General features: G+C 49.9%; 8 protein-coding genes across 8 annotated transcripts; 4 read left to right on the forward strand and 4 right to left on the reverse strand.

Annotated features, from left to right (window-relative positions):
- The first annotated feature begins 2 nt into the window (after positions 1 to 2).
- On the forward strand, positions 3 to 463 carry P152DRAFT_30438 (uncharacterized protein). The gene has a single exon (XM_033675110.1). The coding sequence runs from the start codon at positions 133 to 135 to the stop codon at positions 430 to 432; it is 300 nt and encodes a 99-aa protein (XP_033533889.1). The 5' UTR covers positions 3 to 132; the 3' UTR covers positions 433 to 463.
- A 264-nt stretch (positions 464 to 727) lies between these two features.
- P152DRAFT_514417 (uncharacterized protein) lies at positions 728 to 2,860 on the reverse strand (the record flags this gene model as incomplete). The annotated part of the gene is made up of 1 exon (XM_033682860.1): positions 728 to 2,860. The coding sequence occupies one exon, from the start codon at positions 2,858 to 2,860 to the stop codon at positions 728 to 730; it is 2,133 nt and encodes a 710-aa protein (XP_033533890.1).
- Positions 2,861 to 4,668: 1,808 nt separating this feature from the next.
- P152DRAFT_458654 (uncharacterized protein) lies at positions 4,669 to 5,560 on the reverse strand. Its single transcript, XM_033679509.1, has 3 exons — positions 5,426 to 5,560; positions 5,198 to 5,369; positions 4,669 to 5,145 (listed from the first exon to the last, which is right to left on the reverse strand). The coding sequence occupies exon 3, from the start codon at positions 5,116 to 5,118 to the stop codon at positions 4,723 to 4,725; it is 396 nt and encodes a 131-aa protein (XP_033533891.1). The 5' UTR covers positions 5,119 to 5,145; positions 5,198 to 5,369; positions 5,426 to 5,560; the 3' UTR covers positions 4,669 to 4,722.
- Positions 5,561 to 5,681: 121 nt separating this feature from the next.
- Positions 5,682 to 8,373, forward strand: P152DRAFT_514419 (uncharacterized protein; the record flags this gene model as incomplete). The annotated part of the gene is made up of 1 exon (XM_033682861.1): positions 5,682 to 8,373. The coding sequence occupies exon 1, from the start codon at positions 5,764 to 5,766 to the stop codon at positions 8,371 to 8,373; it is 2,610 nt and encodes an 869-aa protein (XP_033533892.1). The 5' UTR covers positions 5,682 to 5,763.
- Positions 8,374 to 9,338: 965 nt separating this feature from the next.
- On the reverse strand, positions 9,339 to 10,928 carry P152DRAFT_397244 (Metallo-dependent hydrolase; the record flags this gene model as incomplete). The annotated part of the gene is made up of 2 exons (XM_033676402.1): positions 9,339 to 9,554; positions 9,627 to 10,928. 2 exons carry the CDS (start codon positions 10,926 to 10,928, stop codon positions 9,339 to 9,341), a joined length of 1,518 nt encoding a protein of 505 aa, XP_033533893.1.
- Positions 10,929 to 11,674: 746 nt separating this feature from the next.
- Positions 11,675 to 12,803, forward strand: P152DRAFT_449536 (exosome complex exonuclease Rrp4; the record flags this gene model as incomplete). The annotated part of the gene is made up of 2 exons (XM_033678115.1): positions 11,675 to 11,859; positions 11,930 to 12,803. 2 exons carry the CDS (start codon positions 11,675 to 11,677, stop codon positions 12,801 to 12,803), a joined length of 1,059 nt encoding a protein of 352 aa, XP_033533894.1.
- A 577-nt stretch (positions 12,804 to 13,380) lies between these two features.
- P152DRAFT_436401 (NAD-P-binding protein) lies at positions 13,381 to 14,813 on the reverse strand (the record flags this gene model as incomplete). Its single annotated transcript, XM_033677555.1, has 2 exons — positions 13,986 to 14,813; positions 13,381 to 13,931 (listed from the first exon to the last, which is right to left on the reverse strand). The coding sequence occupies exons 1-2, from the start codon at positions 14,575 to 14,577 to the stop codon at positions 13,381 to 13,383; spliced, it is 1,143 nt and encodes a 380-aa protein (XP_033533895.1). The 5' UTR covers positions 14,578 to 14,813.
- Positions 14,814 to 15,476: 663 nt separating this feature from the next.
- On the forward strand, positions 15,477 to 16,115 carry P152DRAFT_458658 (uncharacterized protein; the record flags this gene model as incomplete). Its single annotated transcript, XM_033679510.1, has 1 exon — positions 15,477 to 16,115. A coding segment is annotated over exon 1 (194 nt), but the record flags the coding sequence as incomplete, so codon positions are not given.
- Positions 16,116 to 16,551: the final 436 nt, after the last annotated feature.

Consider the following 16,551-nt stretch of genomic DNA (forward strand, 5'->3'; position numbering starts at 1 on the left):
ATCGATGCTAGTCAACGACATGTCATCGTTGGAGGGCTTTGACATGTTCGTTCGGTCTGGCTAGGAGCGTGTGGTTCTGTCAAACACGAGTGCTTTCAGGGCGGAAACTGGTTTGAATGAAGGAGGGATCGTATGCTCGATCGGCGGCATGTCATCGTTGGACCTTGGCATGCTCGCTTGGTTCGGCGATGGTCCTCGGGTTTCTCTTTTCAAAATGGGCAGGTCATTGGTTCATGGGAATGGGGTTATGGTTCCTTTTTCAAAACTGGGATGGTCACTAGGTTCGGGGGATTGTTTTATGGGTTTATGGGTACGGGGTTTTCATGGGAATGGGTCTGCGGATGGGATTTCACTAATTACATATGGTTAACCTACTTGTTGCTCCCTGTTTATCATGGCTCGCGCCTTGCGAGTGTCAAAGGTGTGCTTTAGTGATGATAGCCTATGTTTAATTGTATGCCTGTGTTCAAGTTTGCGTCGAGTTTGCAGTGCGTTAGTAAGAACTAAGAAATAAAACAAACGCTTCCGGCCTCCCCCTCGAAACTATCATCAAAATCCCGCAAAGGAAACGCTGGCAAAGACGTCTATTGGGGGACTTCTCTACACCTGAGGGGAGATCCCGAACTGTTTCATATGAGCTATATACAGTGTCTAGATCTTTTGCTAAAGAATTCTCCGAGATGAAACGCAATCCAAACAACCCAGCATACTACCGTAGACCCACCTCCTATGTAACGACGACTCGAACTCTCCCAAGGTTCGTAGCTCTACCAAAAGCAGAGGCATTTCCTCGGACCAGATCCTGCCTTGCCGAAACGCCTTTCAGTACCGGGAAATAAGTTCCTGGTTGCGAGAAAGTATACGACGCTTTCACAACCGCTTGTCTGCCAGTTCCGTCCCTCAACTGGAGCGGTGCGGACACAGGGAAAGCCCCAGCGCCGTCGAAATCGAATTCCGCGGCGACGACACTGCCACCGAATGGTGGAACGGAAATCGTCCCGTTGAATTCGACCGCTACGCCGACTTTTGCGTTTGCGCGGGCTGTACCATTCACTGACAGGTTCGTGACCGGCTGGACGCCCTTTCGTTCATCCCCACTCGGGGGTAGAACCAGTTGGCCGTCGACGAAGGTGTAGTTTGTGCTTGGTGGGGGCGGCAAGTCTTTCTCCACCCAGTTAATGAGGTCGCGAAGGGCTTGCTGGATGATAGGTGTGTACGACACGATACGAGTGGCCTCAACAGGACGTGGCTCTTGAGGAGTTGGTTTCTGGGGGGATGTGTGCATACAGTTTTCCACCATCCACAACCGGAATCGAGAATCGATTGCGGAGCCCAAATTTTTCTTGACTTGCAGTTTGTACCAGTCGGCCTGCCAAGGGAAGGCGGCTTCGTCCATCCCGGCTTCAATGACGATCATCTTGCCTCGGAATTTCCCTGTCTGCGCGGTGCCAGTGCCGCTAAGGGCTGCTCCAAGCTGGGAAAGCTGCAGGCGTTGAGGGTATATCGGTTTGCCTTGACTTTGGAATTGTTGCCAGACTGGAAACTCGGGACCCGGGCTCTGGTGACGATGATAGGTCTGCGATGCGAGGTAGAGGTCGTTGTCCAAAAATAGACCGTCACCTTCCTTCAAACCGAGCACCGCTTGAAGATTGGTTGCGCCGAATCCGATGATAACAGTGGAGTTGACAATGCCAGCAATGAAAAATCTACTCCCAATGTTAGGTCCAGATGTCAGTGTCAAAGACGCTCCTTGAAGATCACCGGTCGGAAGACTGGTCAGAATGACCGCCGCTGGGACGTTAGTCAGTCCACCACCAAGATTTCCAGGGAGCGTAACGGGAAGACCAAGTCTCCGAGCTTCATCCGCAAATATGATCCTCTGAATCGACGTGTTATGGTGAATCCGCGCGTCTGTTAGCGACTTGGGTGGATCGGCTCCGAGATAGCCTGGTTTGGTCCAGAAGTCCTGGAAGTAACTCCCATCGATCAATGCCAATGTGTCCAGCAACGCGGAAAACACGCCGGTATACCCGACCGCAATCTTCTCATATCGGAACCAGGCCTGAGGAGGAAACCCCATCTTCGTTACTTCTGCAAGAGCCTGACGTTCTTCAACGTTGAGTCCACTGTACATATCACCGCTTCCACCAGGTTCGATGCTGTCCACAATCATAGGAAACTTGGAACCCAACAGCCTCATAGCATAAGCTTGGCTGGTGAAGACGTTCGGTATACTGGCAGGAGAGCCAATGATGAACGGGACAGCAGCATCCCAAACTTCGGTATTCTCCATGCAAGAAATAGTCTTGAAACCACCACCGCTGCCCCCAAAGACATATCCGTATGGATGACGAGAACCATACATCTGCTGAGCTATTTTGCGCGAATAGGTAGCGGCTGCTCCACTCGCTCGAAACCCCGTAATGGTCTGGTCGAGTCCAGGGAACGCAGTAAGGCTTCCTTGGTTCGATTCAACGACATATGCCCCTGATTCGAAAGCGAACGGCGCGATATCGTCTATAATTGCGCCCAAGGCTTCCGGACTCAAAACAAGCCTCTCGTTTCCAGAGACTGCAGGGAGTGGCTGAAAAAAGCGGCCTTTGTACAAATCCTTCGGAGGAAAGTAGAATGAGAATCGCAAGTCTGTCCCATTGAACCCCCCATGAACATAGCGATGCCGCAAAGGCTGATCACGCCACTCATCTTCGTCAATATATGGCGAAGTATAGAGCGAACTCGAGTCGTTTCTGGCTGCCTGTCGTCTGGTGATGGCACCTTTATTTTGCGTAGCATACGACACGCGGAGGATGGCTGAAAGGAGAACTAGCCATGCTGTAAATGAGATGACTGACTTGTTCATATTGGCTGACTTGTACAGAGACATCAATTCGGGTGGAAGAAAGACAGATTAACCCGGAAATGAGGCCCAGGATGGTATTTCGACCCTCTGTAAGAACTTCAGACACAAGAGATGGCCGAGCATATGGTACGCATTCCCATAGATGAGTGGAACAATTCGGGGCATCGTGAAAGTCTGTATATATATCAATGTCGTTGATCTACGTATGCTAAACGAGCACCCGATAGTTGAGGATCCGAGGCCACTGATTCCCCCCTTCAACATCAATTCTGACCCCCGCTTTCAAGTGTATAATTTTTGGTTTCGGTGGACCATCCAAAGAGGGCCAAGGCATGCCTATACATTTTTGACCGCATCAATGATTCGGGATGAATTTTGGAAATCAGCATCCCCTAGCAGAAGATATCTAATTCGCCGAGTCGAACCCTTGACTTTCGTACAATCCATGACGGACCGGATACGAGTAAGGACCAGTATTGTGCCGAGCTTGTTCGAAATATTTTTGTGCCGCCATTGCATAAACTCCCGGGACCGAAATGTGCAGAGTGACTTGAATTTGATAGAAACACGGGGTCGCAACAACTTCAGGGCATGGTATACATAGTAGAGCTATGGAAGGAATATATGCAGAAAGAGACGGAATATTACTTATCAATTATCATCGAAATATCTGCTCAAAGTTTAATATCGGCAGGACTATGATATGTCAGAGATACGGATAACTAATTAATGGAATTGGGATAAGAAGGTAGGGGCCCCGATTTCTGACCACCCCACACACATTCTGACCATCTCAAATGGGAATATTCGTTCCTAGATAATTAGCCAAATTGAACAATGCAAAAAATTTCAAGCACGATGTATTTGTGATTACTACGCCTCGCATAAATGGAGAAGCAATTTCTCAAGCTATTGAAGCTTTCAGAAACCAAAAATACCCATCAATCCATAAATGCGCGGAGGCCTACCGCCTAAACTATGTGAGATAAATAGCGGTTTCGCTCAATCAGGCGATTAATGCAACGACACGGTGGGAAAACCCCGTTAGATTCCAAAAGAGCGTAGATGGATTGAACTTGATCCTGAAGAGCCGGATCCTACGAAAACAGGCTGTTCCTGCAGCTATTTTATATGGTTTACAATGGCGATCTATTCCCTATATAAAGGGAAAGAATAGGGGTGTATAATCGAATGCGGAATGAAGCCGTGGGGAAACGCCAAGAAACACAGATATTCTGTGACAGAGGTCTATCCCACCCAAAACAAAGTATGTATGGGGGGTCACGGGAAGGAAAACGGCAAATGCCGTAAAACAGAGATATGCTGTAAACCTGACCTCTGACTCGGCTGATGGGAGAAATCTCACCAGCTTATGTAAATACATAGGAGATGAGTGAGCAGCCCTAAATAGGCTTAGCCTAGGGGTAATGGGCAGAAGAAAAATGTTTCGTGGCAGTAGAAACGAACAGGGGCATCTTACGACACCTGCAAATCCTTTGCCTGCGTCTCCTCCTGTTGCTCTTGAAATCGAATCACTTGTTGAATTGAAGATATAGTCACTAGCGAAATTGGCTTCTGCGCAAGCACAGCCAAAACTTTATTTCAACCATGAACCAGTCACCAAAACATTAGCCACAGCAGCTATTATGTTATATTGTCGCAGGCCAAGGCATGAGCTCTAGGAGCCTCAGGCTATAAACTGCATTAATAATCTCGCCATGACTCTCTTATATCTGTAGGACCGGGGAACCAGGCATTGACATAGAACACACAACATAGAACAATGATTATCTATCAACCACAATTCAGCTCATGCAACATGGTCAAGACGTAATAGTCTTGTCAAAACGGGCCATATTGATCTACACAACAGGGAGTTGACTCATAAGACCATTCCTCTTCACCGCAACAAAGAGAGTCGCATTGCCCGGAGCAGTCGCAAAGTAAAGGTGGTTCCGCATCGCATCTCCTGAGAGCCGGTATTGTATACCCGTTCCAGGAAAAATTGCTGCGACTTCCTCAAACCACCCTGTAACAGAGGTACCATCCAGCTTGATAATTTGCATCTCTATCATGATCTGCTGCCGATATGCGATGCCATTGGTTGTCTCTATAGGATACGCACCAAGGTCGCCAAGGTACGTCAATGGATTGTACTGGAGTGCCGCTAAATCTATTAATAAGACGGTCTGAATATTTGAGCCAGTGTCGTTCATGATCTCGACGGCAGTAGTAATACTTGGGTCACCACCAAACATCGCTGGGAGTCGGAACCTGGCAAGAATCTTCTGATGTTAGAAAGCCACATGGTTGAGAGAGGTAAATATACATAGTTACCTCATGCATGCTTCCAGAAGCATTTAACCCAAAGGACGTTGCCTGCGCCATTTGTATAGCTCCCGACTATTATTACAATCAACCCAAGGCTTTAGAATAGAAATATTTTCTATTCGTAAGAATCTACTGCCAAAGCAGCTGGGCTTGACTGCATAAGTTGATGGCCTATACTCTAGACGAAGAGAAAATGAGCCAAAGTAACGGAGATAAGGGTAGGGGAAGACGGACCGCTTCCCTCCATATTGCTTTACCAGTAGAACCCTTGGGCATCTTGTTGACGACCACGCCATCTACAAGCCAAATAGTTTGGCCCGGTTCGGCAACTTTCCCACCATTCTCATAGTAGTCGATGAGAAACTCAATGTTCTTGCGCTGACGTTGCATCTGGATCGAATCGTCATTTAGTAGCTCCCGTAAGTAGCCGAGCTTGAACTTGACAAGGTCAAAAGTTCCAACACGGGCAGGCGAGAAAGCAATGTCTTCGCTTCGTTCTTCTGTTCGTGCTTCTTGGTCCAACATGTTGAATGATTCTCAAAGAGTATGGAGATGGCTATAACACCAAATGAATGCCTAGGTGTTTGCAAGAGGAACATCTGATGCTTGACAAGCGACAGGCACCACTTCTGTGGCCTTACCTTCTGCAAGACGGGTTTGAATATGATGGCCACGACTTTGATGGATATCCGCAGCGCTGCGGATGGGACTTCTCAGAGTGGTACTCCACAGACCCATGTGGTGCTGGGCTGGATATTCAAGACTGGCTACTTCGTCAAAAGATGGACATCGAAACTCGAGAAACGATGGAAGCCGAACTTGCGGCTTTTCTACAAGCGTGGCTCTTCTTTGGCCTCTTAACCTACCTTTGCGACCCTATCCTGATTCATACCGCTCGTTTTATCCTCAATTTAAGTTGTTGCGGTCAATCGCTTTTGACCACAGCAAGTTTGGAAAGTCTTTTGGTAGAATATCGCAAAACCTTCTTCGAAAGGTACCCCAGAGAACGAAAGGAGGCATGGGAAGACGAAATATCGAGACTGATGTCGCTCTTAGACTCGGCTCACCAGATCCAATCGACCCTTGGATCTGATCTCGACGAAGATTCCCTCGAGATCACTAGGTTTGACGAGATACATTTCTTCTCCGGAGTTTTGGTCGGGACCCTTGCTCATTTCGTGGAATACCAACTTGACGTACCCTCGGAGTATATGGCCCCTCTTTGTCTTGGTGAAATACCAGTTCTTCAAAAACTATTAAGAGTTGAAGGCTGGTGCAAATATTCGAGGCAACAGTTCACGAATCTGAACGAACCCGATATTCAAGCATATGCTTTTGGATTGATACGATATCGCCGGCGCCATTGTTTTGACAAAGATAAAACGCATCATTGCCGAGGGACACAGATTGGGTTGATTCTCAATGGCCGCATTCACTGCACCTGTCCTTGTCACAAATCCGGGCACGATGAGCACCGAAATGTCGGCCAGTGTCTCTGCAAGGCAGAGCCCAAGGACCCTTCACAGATTGCCAACCCGTCAGGCCCAGCTAGACTCTTGATTGAACCTGCCACTCCAAAGGGACCTGATTGCAATGCATCGGATGCTTGTACTGGGCATGAATGTGTTGCAGCCAAGGCAGGTGATGATTTCGAACCTTATCACCTCCTGCGAAACTGTGTTTGTCAACATGAAGGGCCTCCGATGAGCGAAATCATCAAGTTGTTAGAGGATGGGCATATACCGGTTATTGAAGCCCACCTTCCCAAAAATTCCTCCTCTCCTTTTTCATTTACGGTGAGGAAAGCCGTTCTAGGAGAATACGTTGCCCTATCTCATGTCTGGGGTGACGGCCTGGGAAATCAGAAGAACAACTCCATACCCCGGTGCCAGCTAATCTTTTTACTCCAAGCTCTTCACGACCCAGTCGTGGGCGACAATGGTTGTACCGCTTTCTGGATCGATGCATTCTGCATCCCGGTTGGGAAAGCATATCAGAAGCTCAGAGACTTTTCCATCCAAAGGATGCATGCAATCTATAAGGAGTCGTGTTACGGACTGGTCCTCGACGCGGACATATCCCTATCCATGTCCAAACGCGCCCAACCGGCAGAAATATTTACTCGCGTCCTCCTTAGCAACTGGGCAGGGAGACTCTGGACCTTCCAAGAGGGTGCGCTTCCTCCTGTCCTCTTTCTACGGACCCGAGATGGTAAAGTCCGGTACGACAACCTACTAGAAAGGGTTGAGGATTACAGGGGCCCAGTAAGCTTGATGAGGTCCTCACTTGCCCGACTTAGTGGTGTCGTGGCTCAGAGGGAAAACCCTAGAATCCGTCAACGCTCGCTAAATGATGAAGATACACAGTTTGAAGACGTGAGTCGGTCCGAGGACTGGGGTCAGTTCGAAGACTTGGGTCAAAGTGTACTGAGTGCATTGCAATACCGGAGTACCAGTCGAAAGGACGATGAGGCTGTTTGTATCGCCACCACTCTCGGGCGCCCTACGGCATCGATTCAGAATTGTCAATCAGCAAATGACAAGATCGTGGCCTTGCTGAAGCTGCTCCCGGTAATTCCTCCCAACATCTTGTTCAATGACAGTGTCCGCGAGTGCCTCCCCCACCCCGGCTACCGATGGTGCCCAACTACCATGCTGCTACCTCAAAGTGGAATCGGGCTTTATTTGAACCGAGAGATCGAATGCGCTTCCGGTCATCTGTATCGCCGCCCGTTCGTTCGACTCCACCCACGAGGACGGGGGGTTGTTTGCCATTGCCATGCGATTCGGATCTTTCCCTCCGCTGATAAAAGCCTGCGCTGGGACATCACTCTGACCGGCGGTCGTCGGTGCCTTTTAAGCTTACATCCCCGAGATGAATTGCCTGAAGCCATGAAGTCTCTGGTGATACTTTTACCCCACCCAATGGACGCCATTGACTCGAGGACGACTGGAATCTACTGTCTTTTAGTGACTGACCACGAGACTTCGGTAGGTACATGCCCACAGTCCAATCATGAGCCAATGGCTTCGGGCACGATTATACTTCGAGGCGACCTCAAGCCCCACTCCTATGATATCGAGAGCCTAGACAGGGACGAAGTATCTAGAATCCAAGGGGAGTTGATGGAGCCTCGATGGTGGGTACTGGATGGAACTGCCCCGTTGTCATCTTCTGTTTAATGGAGAGACAGAAAAATGTGGCTGTGAAAGTCGAAGTATAGTGGAAGTTATCGATATTGAGGAACGTTCACGTATTCAGATACTCGACCGATACTAACTGCAAGGGAACATGGGGTTCTATGAATGATGACATGATGAATCCAATTTTACCTCCTTCATATTCTGCGTAGTCGATACTATAGATAATAAGCTTCCATTATAATACAGCCTTCTTAACAGCTACCATGCAGCTATCTGACGTGAGACTGGACTGAGAGTTTCTCCCCACCTCGCTGGGATGCGTCGCGGCAGATGGACAGCCGTCACCCCTCACCAACGAGGAATTTGCATGCCAAGTCCGGGTTAAAGATGCTCTTCTGCCACTTCGCAATGCTGGCATCATCAGGTTCGTCAGTCCGATTGCAGAAATCGAGAGGGAGGCCATCAAGGCTGGGGAAGCCAACGGCAGGCTGTCGAAACTGGGATCGGCCCTGTACGGGTTGTAAACGACACTGGGTGTTCGGTCTCCGTTAAGGAGATGTAAATTGAAGTCCTATAAGAAAGTTCTTGGTCTGTTGACGACGTGCTGTACTGATCGTAGACAGAGGGCGAAAAGCAATGCAGCCCCATAGGGTGGTGGATGTTCGAATGTCGACCTTAAAGCGTTGGAGTTTTTCATCGACGGCCATGACAGAGTTCTACTAGAGCGAACCAAAGCAAACAGCCTGGATTATATCAGCTGAACGTTTTCATTTATCTGTTAGGCACGTTTCTCGACCCTACAACTGTCCCACACTGTAATCGAAGATCAAATTAATTTCTTTCGGCTATCCGGAGGGGCTGAATACCCAGTCTCAATGCCATTAAAGCATTCATTCAGGCCACCAGATACCAGAACACAGCCAGCCCATCATCCAAAGCATTGATATGCACTGATGTAAACCCCAGGGCTCAGGGCTCGGAGCGCTCTACGCCTTCGTCATCCACTACCTAGAAAAATTCAATAATCGTCCAGCACTTATGATCTGCCGATTCGAAACAGCACCGGGATTGTACACGACATCTGTAACAGCTCGGGGAGAAGTCCAGTCACTTTCTCCAGAACCAAATAAGACGAAATCTGCAGGTTGGCCTTCATGAAGACCTGGAGACGGAATGGAATCTAGGCCGATTGCGGATTTCGCTCGGGAGGACACGCAGTTCTAGGGGGGATTGTTAGCATTTGGGAGTTCATCCACTGAGAGATACCGGTCAAGCAAGAAAACACGACTCACATATAGCAGACTAGCATCGAACTTCGTTCCAGCACTGTACAATCCAACCCCTAGACTTGCGACCGTGATTGGATCACAACTCCCCTGTGGCGTGAACGCATTTCCAACATTGTTCACCGCGATCGCGGCGTTCAGTTGATGATCTCTCACCAGCTCGACGGGATTCAACGTCGACTTGTCCTTCATCATGAACAAGTCGCTGGTCGGCAACCCGACGAAACTGACGTCCAGTTTCGCCTCTTCGATCTGCTCCTTCAGCCGCCTCCACTCCGCGGGCGTCCACCGCGCCAACCGCGTGCAATGGCCCAGACACACCGGTTGGGTATCAGACCTCTGCTCAACCCAGGCCACGGATTTCAAAATCGAAACCACATCATGCACCATCGGCTGCCTCTCGATCCCGAAATAATCCAGATGGAAATCCAGCGCCTTTCCCTCTCCCTTCGCCAACCCAGCTAACCACCGCACGTTCATCCGCGCCTTCACCTCTTCTGCCTCCACATACGGTGCCGACCCCACCACCGCCACCTCACCCCGCTTCGCCGCCTCCCTCATCAACTTCCGCGCCGCATCCCCGCCGTCCGTACCCGAGAACAACGGCACCTGCGCAAACGCACATAGCTGGATCTCGCACAACCCGCGGAACTGCTCCTGCAGCTCAATCCCGGCGTCCAGACAGAGCATCTCGACCGTGGCGTCCACCTCCACAAACGCTCGCATGGCAGTGACGCCCGCGCGCAGACTCTCGAGGACGAGCCGCCGACCGCGCCGCAGGAGGTCGTCGTGGGTGAACCGCGCTTTGGCTTGCTGGGTCAGCGACATGGCTTCGTCGAACGTGCCGTGCTGGATCGAGAGGTCGGAGTAGGCGGGGTCGGAGAGCAGGAAGCACTTGTCGAGGTGGATGTGTGCGTGGCAGAGGCTCGGGGCGATGAGTCGTCCGTTGCCGAGGAGGATGCCTGGGAGGTGGGAAAGCGAGGGCATGCGAGGGTTGTGAGGGGAGACCTCGGCGATCTTCCCCTTCGTCAGGAGGATGTCGTAGAGCTTTTGCGGGGATCGTCGGGGGAGGCGGACGCCAATGATGCGGTGGATGTGGGTTGCGCTGATGGATTGAACGGCGGTTGCGGTGGTATTGTTGGAGGAGTCGAGCGCGGATATGGAATTGAATAAGATGTTTGGTTGTATGGCGGTATCAGAACGCCGTTTGGAGGAGTTGGCCAGAGATAAGGAAGGGGAGTATGCGGGTGGTGGAGAGGTTGAGGTCAAGGTTGAGGGATTGTTCGTGCCGAATTGGATCTTTGCCATCTCGGCGTCGAGATCGATCCCATGGGATAAGAGGTATTGCCCGGCCATTTTGTCCGCTTTAAGAGATATTGAAACGGAGATTGACTTTGAGCTGGTTTGAGATAACTACGGAGACAATAAATGGAAAGGTCGGGCTAGCCTACAGCCGAGTATCTGAGTGCAGTTACTCCAAAGTGAATACGCCTTCCTCGTCAATATTTATACGTCAGTTAATTCAGCAACATAGTCTGATAAGTATAAAAGGACTGAAGGAGGTCTGGCTTGAGGCAATTCGTGTCGCAGACTGCGCAACGACCTGGAAATCGGGCCTGTATGGATCTCGGGTGCAGTCTCAGAGAAAATCACATGTCTCAGATTTCTCGCACCCGGAATTAAGGAATAACTGCAACCAAGTACTTCTTCCGAGAAGAGTTGTCATACATCCGAGTAGAAATTTGTGATATCGCGAATCACCAAAAGGATGATCATAAGGATGATGTGTGGTGGTTAGACTCGACGAATCAGATACCATAGTGGGGCAGCCAGCTATTTGCAACCTCCCCCAAGGAACGAATTCCTCACTCTGATAGACCATGACAATAGTCTTTTCTGTCTATAGAGTGCCTGTATAACAAGATGGATGAAAGACGAGAGCAGCTCGTTTCATCCTAGCCAATTTTACACGTCCACACTTGGCTCAATTTGCGCGACACGTTTACACGCTACCAACCGGCGCATTCTACAACATCTGATTCTAGCAATCGACGATGCCCATCCAAATATTGCCTCCGGCTCCGGCTATCTCGCTTGGGAATGAAGGGGCCCAGGCGGTCGACATTGATGACGAGGGAGATGTCGATATGGGAGGATTATCGTTGAAGACCGCCCTTGAATCCCACGCCGCAATTGTCACCCCTGGGGAGGTTATCACAGATGATCCACAATGGATGCGGTAAGCAGGGCTCTGGAACCGTTGCGCGACATGCATTTCCAAATATTCGTGCTGATCATCTTGGATATAGTGGACATGGCACCACGCAGGAAGAAGGTGAATATGCCATCTGCAGCACGCTGGCAGGCACCCTGATCAAAACCAACAAACTCCTCTCCGTCGCTCCGCTTCGCGCGCGATACCGCCCATCGATCGGTGACCTTCTAGTGGGACGCATCGTGCAAGTCCAATCGCGCCGCTGGCTTGTCGATGTTGCGGCGCCGCTCCTCGCACAGCTCCAAATCGCCGCCATCAATCTCCCCGGCGGCACCCTGCGCAAGCGAACCGCCGTCGACGAGCTCAACATCCGGAGTTTTTTCTCCGAAGGTGATCTCCTCGTCGCCGAGGTACAAGCGCTGTATCAAGATGGTAGCGCCGTGCTGCATACCCGAAGTTTGAAATATGGGAAACTACGGAATGGATACTTCATGTCGGTGTCGGGCGCAGGGGGGTCGCTCGGTCCATCGGGCGGCCGGAAGAAGGGCGGTGTCGTGCGGTCGAGGAGGCAGATGTTTACTATGACCACACCTGGTGCCGGTGGCGAGCTCGATGTAATCCTCGGCGTTAATGGATATGTCTGGATCGCGATGCGGATTGGGGACACGACGGAGGAGAAAGATGTGGGGTTCAATCGGATGGAGGAGGTGGTGGGGAAGGAGATGTACTCCAGCCAGAACGCATCGATTCCAGCGGCCACACGGAGAGAGATCGCGCGCGTCGCCGCAGTGATCAAGGCGCTTGTTGAAGTTGGTGTCCGGGTGGATGAAGACATGGTGGTGAAAGCGTACGAGGCAAGCCTGGAGCTGGACATGGACGCGGAAATGGATGGCTACGGGACTACGGAGTTCATTGGAGGCGAAAGAGCACGGCAAATCGTGGAGATCGCATTGGAACGAAGCAAATGAGAAACACTCAGACTGTGATCTGTTGCAGTCTATCTTTGCGATCCCTTGCTCCGGGAGGACCTCGACGCGCAGATTCTTGGGCTGTGCGCAAATTGACGGTTCGCGTCTACTCCCAGAATTTGGTCAATTATACTTGCTGACCCCGTTCTAGCTCGCAGTGTTATCGGCACTCGAATTGTCTAATAGGGTCCCCTATCGAGCGTCGGAAGTCGACGAAAGATATCCCCCTATGGCTGGGCTGAGCAGTACTGGCTCGACCCTAAATGGAGTCAATGTCGGTAGGACACTTCATCCGTCGAATGGTACGATAACAAAGTGTGCCGTAATGGCGATGTTTTAGTGACAAAAGAGCAATGCTCGAGTGGTTAGAAGATGTGTATAGCCCAAAATCGTCTGGTTCAACGGGTTAATGGGAGCCAGAATCTCAACTGACCAGTTATAGTTGTCAGGTTTCCTTGGGAATCAACCTCCCTGCAATATATTATGGTGGCTGCTCTGGCAGGGTTCGAGTCTTGATAGCATCAATTTTTTTATCCACTTTCATTTAGTGTTTGTATCTACCCAGTCCTAGGCATAATTAGGCATAATTAGGCTTGATATCCTGCTGTCCGTTGTCGAGGCGACGGTACATCTCATCGATAAGTTGGTATCTCTTGAGAGCGTGCTTGAAATCTGGATACCATGTCTTGTCCGCATACGCTTCATAAAGTCTTGCAATGTTCCTAGCGGGATCTGGCAAATGCTCCAGCTCATTGCTCAGTGTCTCGATCTTCTCCACCTTGTGACTCGCATGATCGTGTAGCTCAACGGTTATCCCTTGTGCGGTGTTGATAATGTTGGGTTGGGGGGAAGAGACAGTGATTTCACCCTTCTCCCCATAGATTCTCCAAACCAGGTCGGGGACCGCTGCGCTTCGATTCGGCGGCCCGCCTCGAACGTGGACAGACAGGAAGGTTCCCGATTCGAGGCGCCCTTGTAGGAGTAGTTCATCGGGCGTGGTCCGCTCCTGGGTCCCGACAACTTCAAGTGGATTCTGCGGGTCAACAAGGGTGGCCGTTGGAAATTTGGTGTGTAAAATCGAGTTGAATGAACCCAAATCTCCAAGAACGTTGAAGATGATCTCGGAAACTGTGAAGGGTCAGTGGATAGCTCAGTTCGGGGCTCCATAATTGAAACACTAACGATGGCCAAACATGATTGTGAGCATATTTCCTCCAATTTTTCGTTCGTTACTGTATGTAAAATCTGCCGCAGTAGTTGGGCCTCCAATCATGCCCGAGGTCGTCACGTTACTGGAAAGGACTTTTCCAATCTTCCCATCCGCAATGAGGGCCTTGAGAGTGGTGACAAGAGGACTGAAGCCGCCCTGTACACTAACGACATTGCGCACCCCGGACTTCCCAACGGCATCTGTCATCTCATGAGTCTCCCTCAAGTTGGCCCCAAGCGGCCATTCACAGAGCACGGGCGTCTTTCCTCGTTCCAAAATGGGTTTCAAGCTGACGTAGTGTGTATCGACACGGGTGCAACAAACGACAAGATCCACTTCATCGTCCGCAGCCAGCTCTTCAGGGGTGCCATAAGCCTTCGTATCTCCTGGGAGGTTGTGCTTCTTGATGGCTGCTTCTGCTGCTTCTTTGCTGCTGTTAAGAAGCGCAACGATCTGATACTTAGGAGACTGCGTGAGATAGGGAAGATGAGCTAAGGCAGCCCAGCCTGCTCCTCTCGTCGAATTGGAGCGGAGGCCAATGAGAGCGGTACGAATTGGTGCCATGGTTACGGATGCGAATGATTTTGAAAATGAATTGAATGCAAAGTAGAGAGCATTGGTTCAAGCATTACCTACTTATATATTACATGGCAATTGCGAAACTGAAATGCAGATACGTAAGACGACCCCTCGAAATCGAGTTGATCGTCCGAATTTCGGCGGACGAACATCTCTGGCCTCATTCCATAAAGTGTGTCAAGCAGATGTCCTATTAATAATTGTACAATTGTCAGCATAACAGTGATCATATGACAACTTTGGGCTTTTAATAGGAGTGTGAAAAGGGAACACGGAATTAGTGCTGCATTTCTCATAGTTATCTCCAGGCCCGCGCCTGTCGCGCCTCTGGTCAAATCCACTACTACTAGGTAGACGTGGTAGGTAAGTCTACCTTGCACTGGGGAGACTTGATTGGGTGAATTGGCGCGCTAGACTACAACTATAGGCGATATAGCCAATCGACATCTTGTGGTCGGAAAAGTGGAATTCCACGATCTGAGTGGGGTTCTACAGTGAGGAACAGTACTAACTACAGTAGTGTACACAGTAGTTAGTCACAGGCTCACAGCCGTTTGTTCCTAGATCACTAATAGCGACTTAGCTGAAATGTGTTGGGAGAGAAAGGTTAAGGCCTTTAAGCCTCAGGCATTAGTACTACAGTAGCGGAGTCTGCAGGGTTCAATCAACCGTTGATCTACCGTTGATGAGAATCAACGGTAAATCAACGGTTGAAGGTAGATATTCGTGGTAAATTTCTATACGAAGAAGGTGCTTTACGGTAGATAGGAATCTACGATGAGGGAAATTCTACGGAGAACAGAATCAACCGTTGATCTACGGTAGATCTACTACTAGACAGCGCGGTTTCCTTATTTGTACCACGGCTTCCTCATTTCTACCAAGCGCCTACCTATTCCTTATCCTGAGTTCCTCTGTTCCTCTGTTCCTCTGTTCCTCTGTTCCTCTGTTCCTCTGTTCCTCTGTTCCTCTGTTCCTCTGTTCCTCTACATCCTGTCACCCTCTCAAGTCTCAAAGCTATCAGCGTCGATCCTATCCTCCCCGTCAAGGAACACGACGGACACGGCAATGAGGTGTCGTTGGACAAGGATTCGGAAACGCTGCTGTATGTAAACTAGACCAAGATCCACTTTATGTAGTGCCTGGCACCAGATAAGCTCAAGATAGCTGGCTGTCAGGAGAGATAGATCAGACGGATCGGTGCAATGAGAAGGGCTCTCTGGTGGACGATTTGCTTTATGGATGGATTCTGGTGGCTCGCAAAGCGTTGGATGGAAGGATGGATGGGTGGATTCTGATGGCTTGCAAAGTGTATGATAAATAGACGAGATGAATGGATGGATAGATCGTTGCACTGGTGGCATCAAATGGGTATCTGGGATGATGGGACGCGAACAATACACCGACACATACTCCCTACCGTGGAAGGCAAGTGTATCTACACCGATCACAGGCGCACCGCACTATGTCTGGCCCGCCCAATCCTGGTCGACTCTCAACATGAACGTGGTATTACATGGGATACAGCGATGTATGTATGATACACAGCTTTCCGATGAGCTTAGCAAAACATTCAAGCAGCATGAGGGCTGCGTGTGACGAGTATAACATTCCTGCAAGTGAACCGCGTGATGAGTAGACGATCTGGCAACCGTGGGCATACCGTAGTTCAGCAGATCAACGGTGGATAAACCAATCAACCGTTGATATACCGTTGAATACGTCTATACGTATACGAAGATGTGAAATCAACGGGGAAACTTCCGTTGATTCGTATCAACCGTTGATTTTTTTCAACGGTGGATCAACGGTAGATCAACGGTTGATTGGTCCCTGCAAGTTCCGCTACTGTGGTGACTCCATGTCAGTAGTAGTAGCTGATTGGTCGATGTTTTTAAACACGAGTCATGAAGATTGAGGTATCAGGAAATTCGGATTCAAGAGATTTAGGAACCATTG

Source organism: Eremomyces bilateralis (genome assembly GCF_010015585.1).
Source record: "Eremomyces bilateralis CBS 781.70 unplaced genomic scaffold P152scaffold_10, whole genome shotgun sequence".
Lineage (NCBI taxonomy): Eukaryota > Fungi > Ascomycota > Dothideomycetes > Eremomycetales > Eremomycetaceae > Eremomyces > Eremomyces bilateralis.

Coding starts and splice junctions, on each gene's coding strand:
- P152DRAFT_30438 (XM_033675110.1), top strand. CDS start 133: ATGCTCGATCGGCGGCATGTCATCGTTGGACCTTGGCATGCTCGCTTG.
- P152DRAFT_458654 (XM_033679509.1), bottom strand. CDS start 5,118: ATGTTTGGTGGTGACCCAAGTATTACTACTGCCGTCGAGATCATGAAC.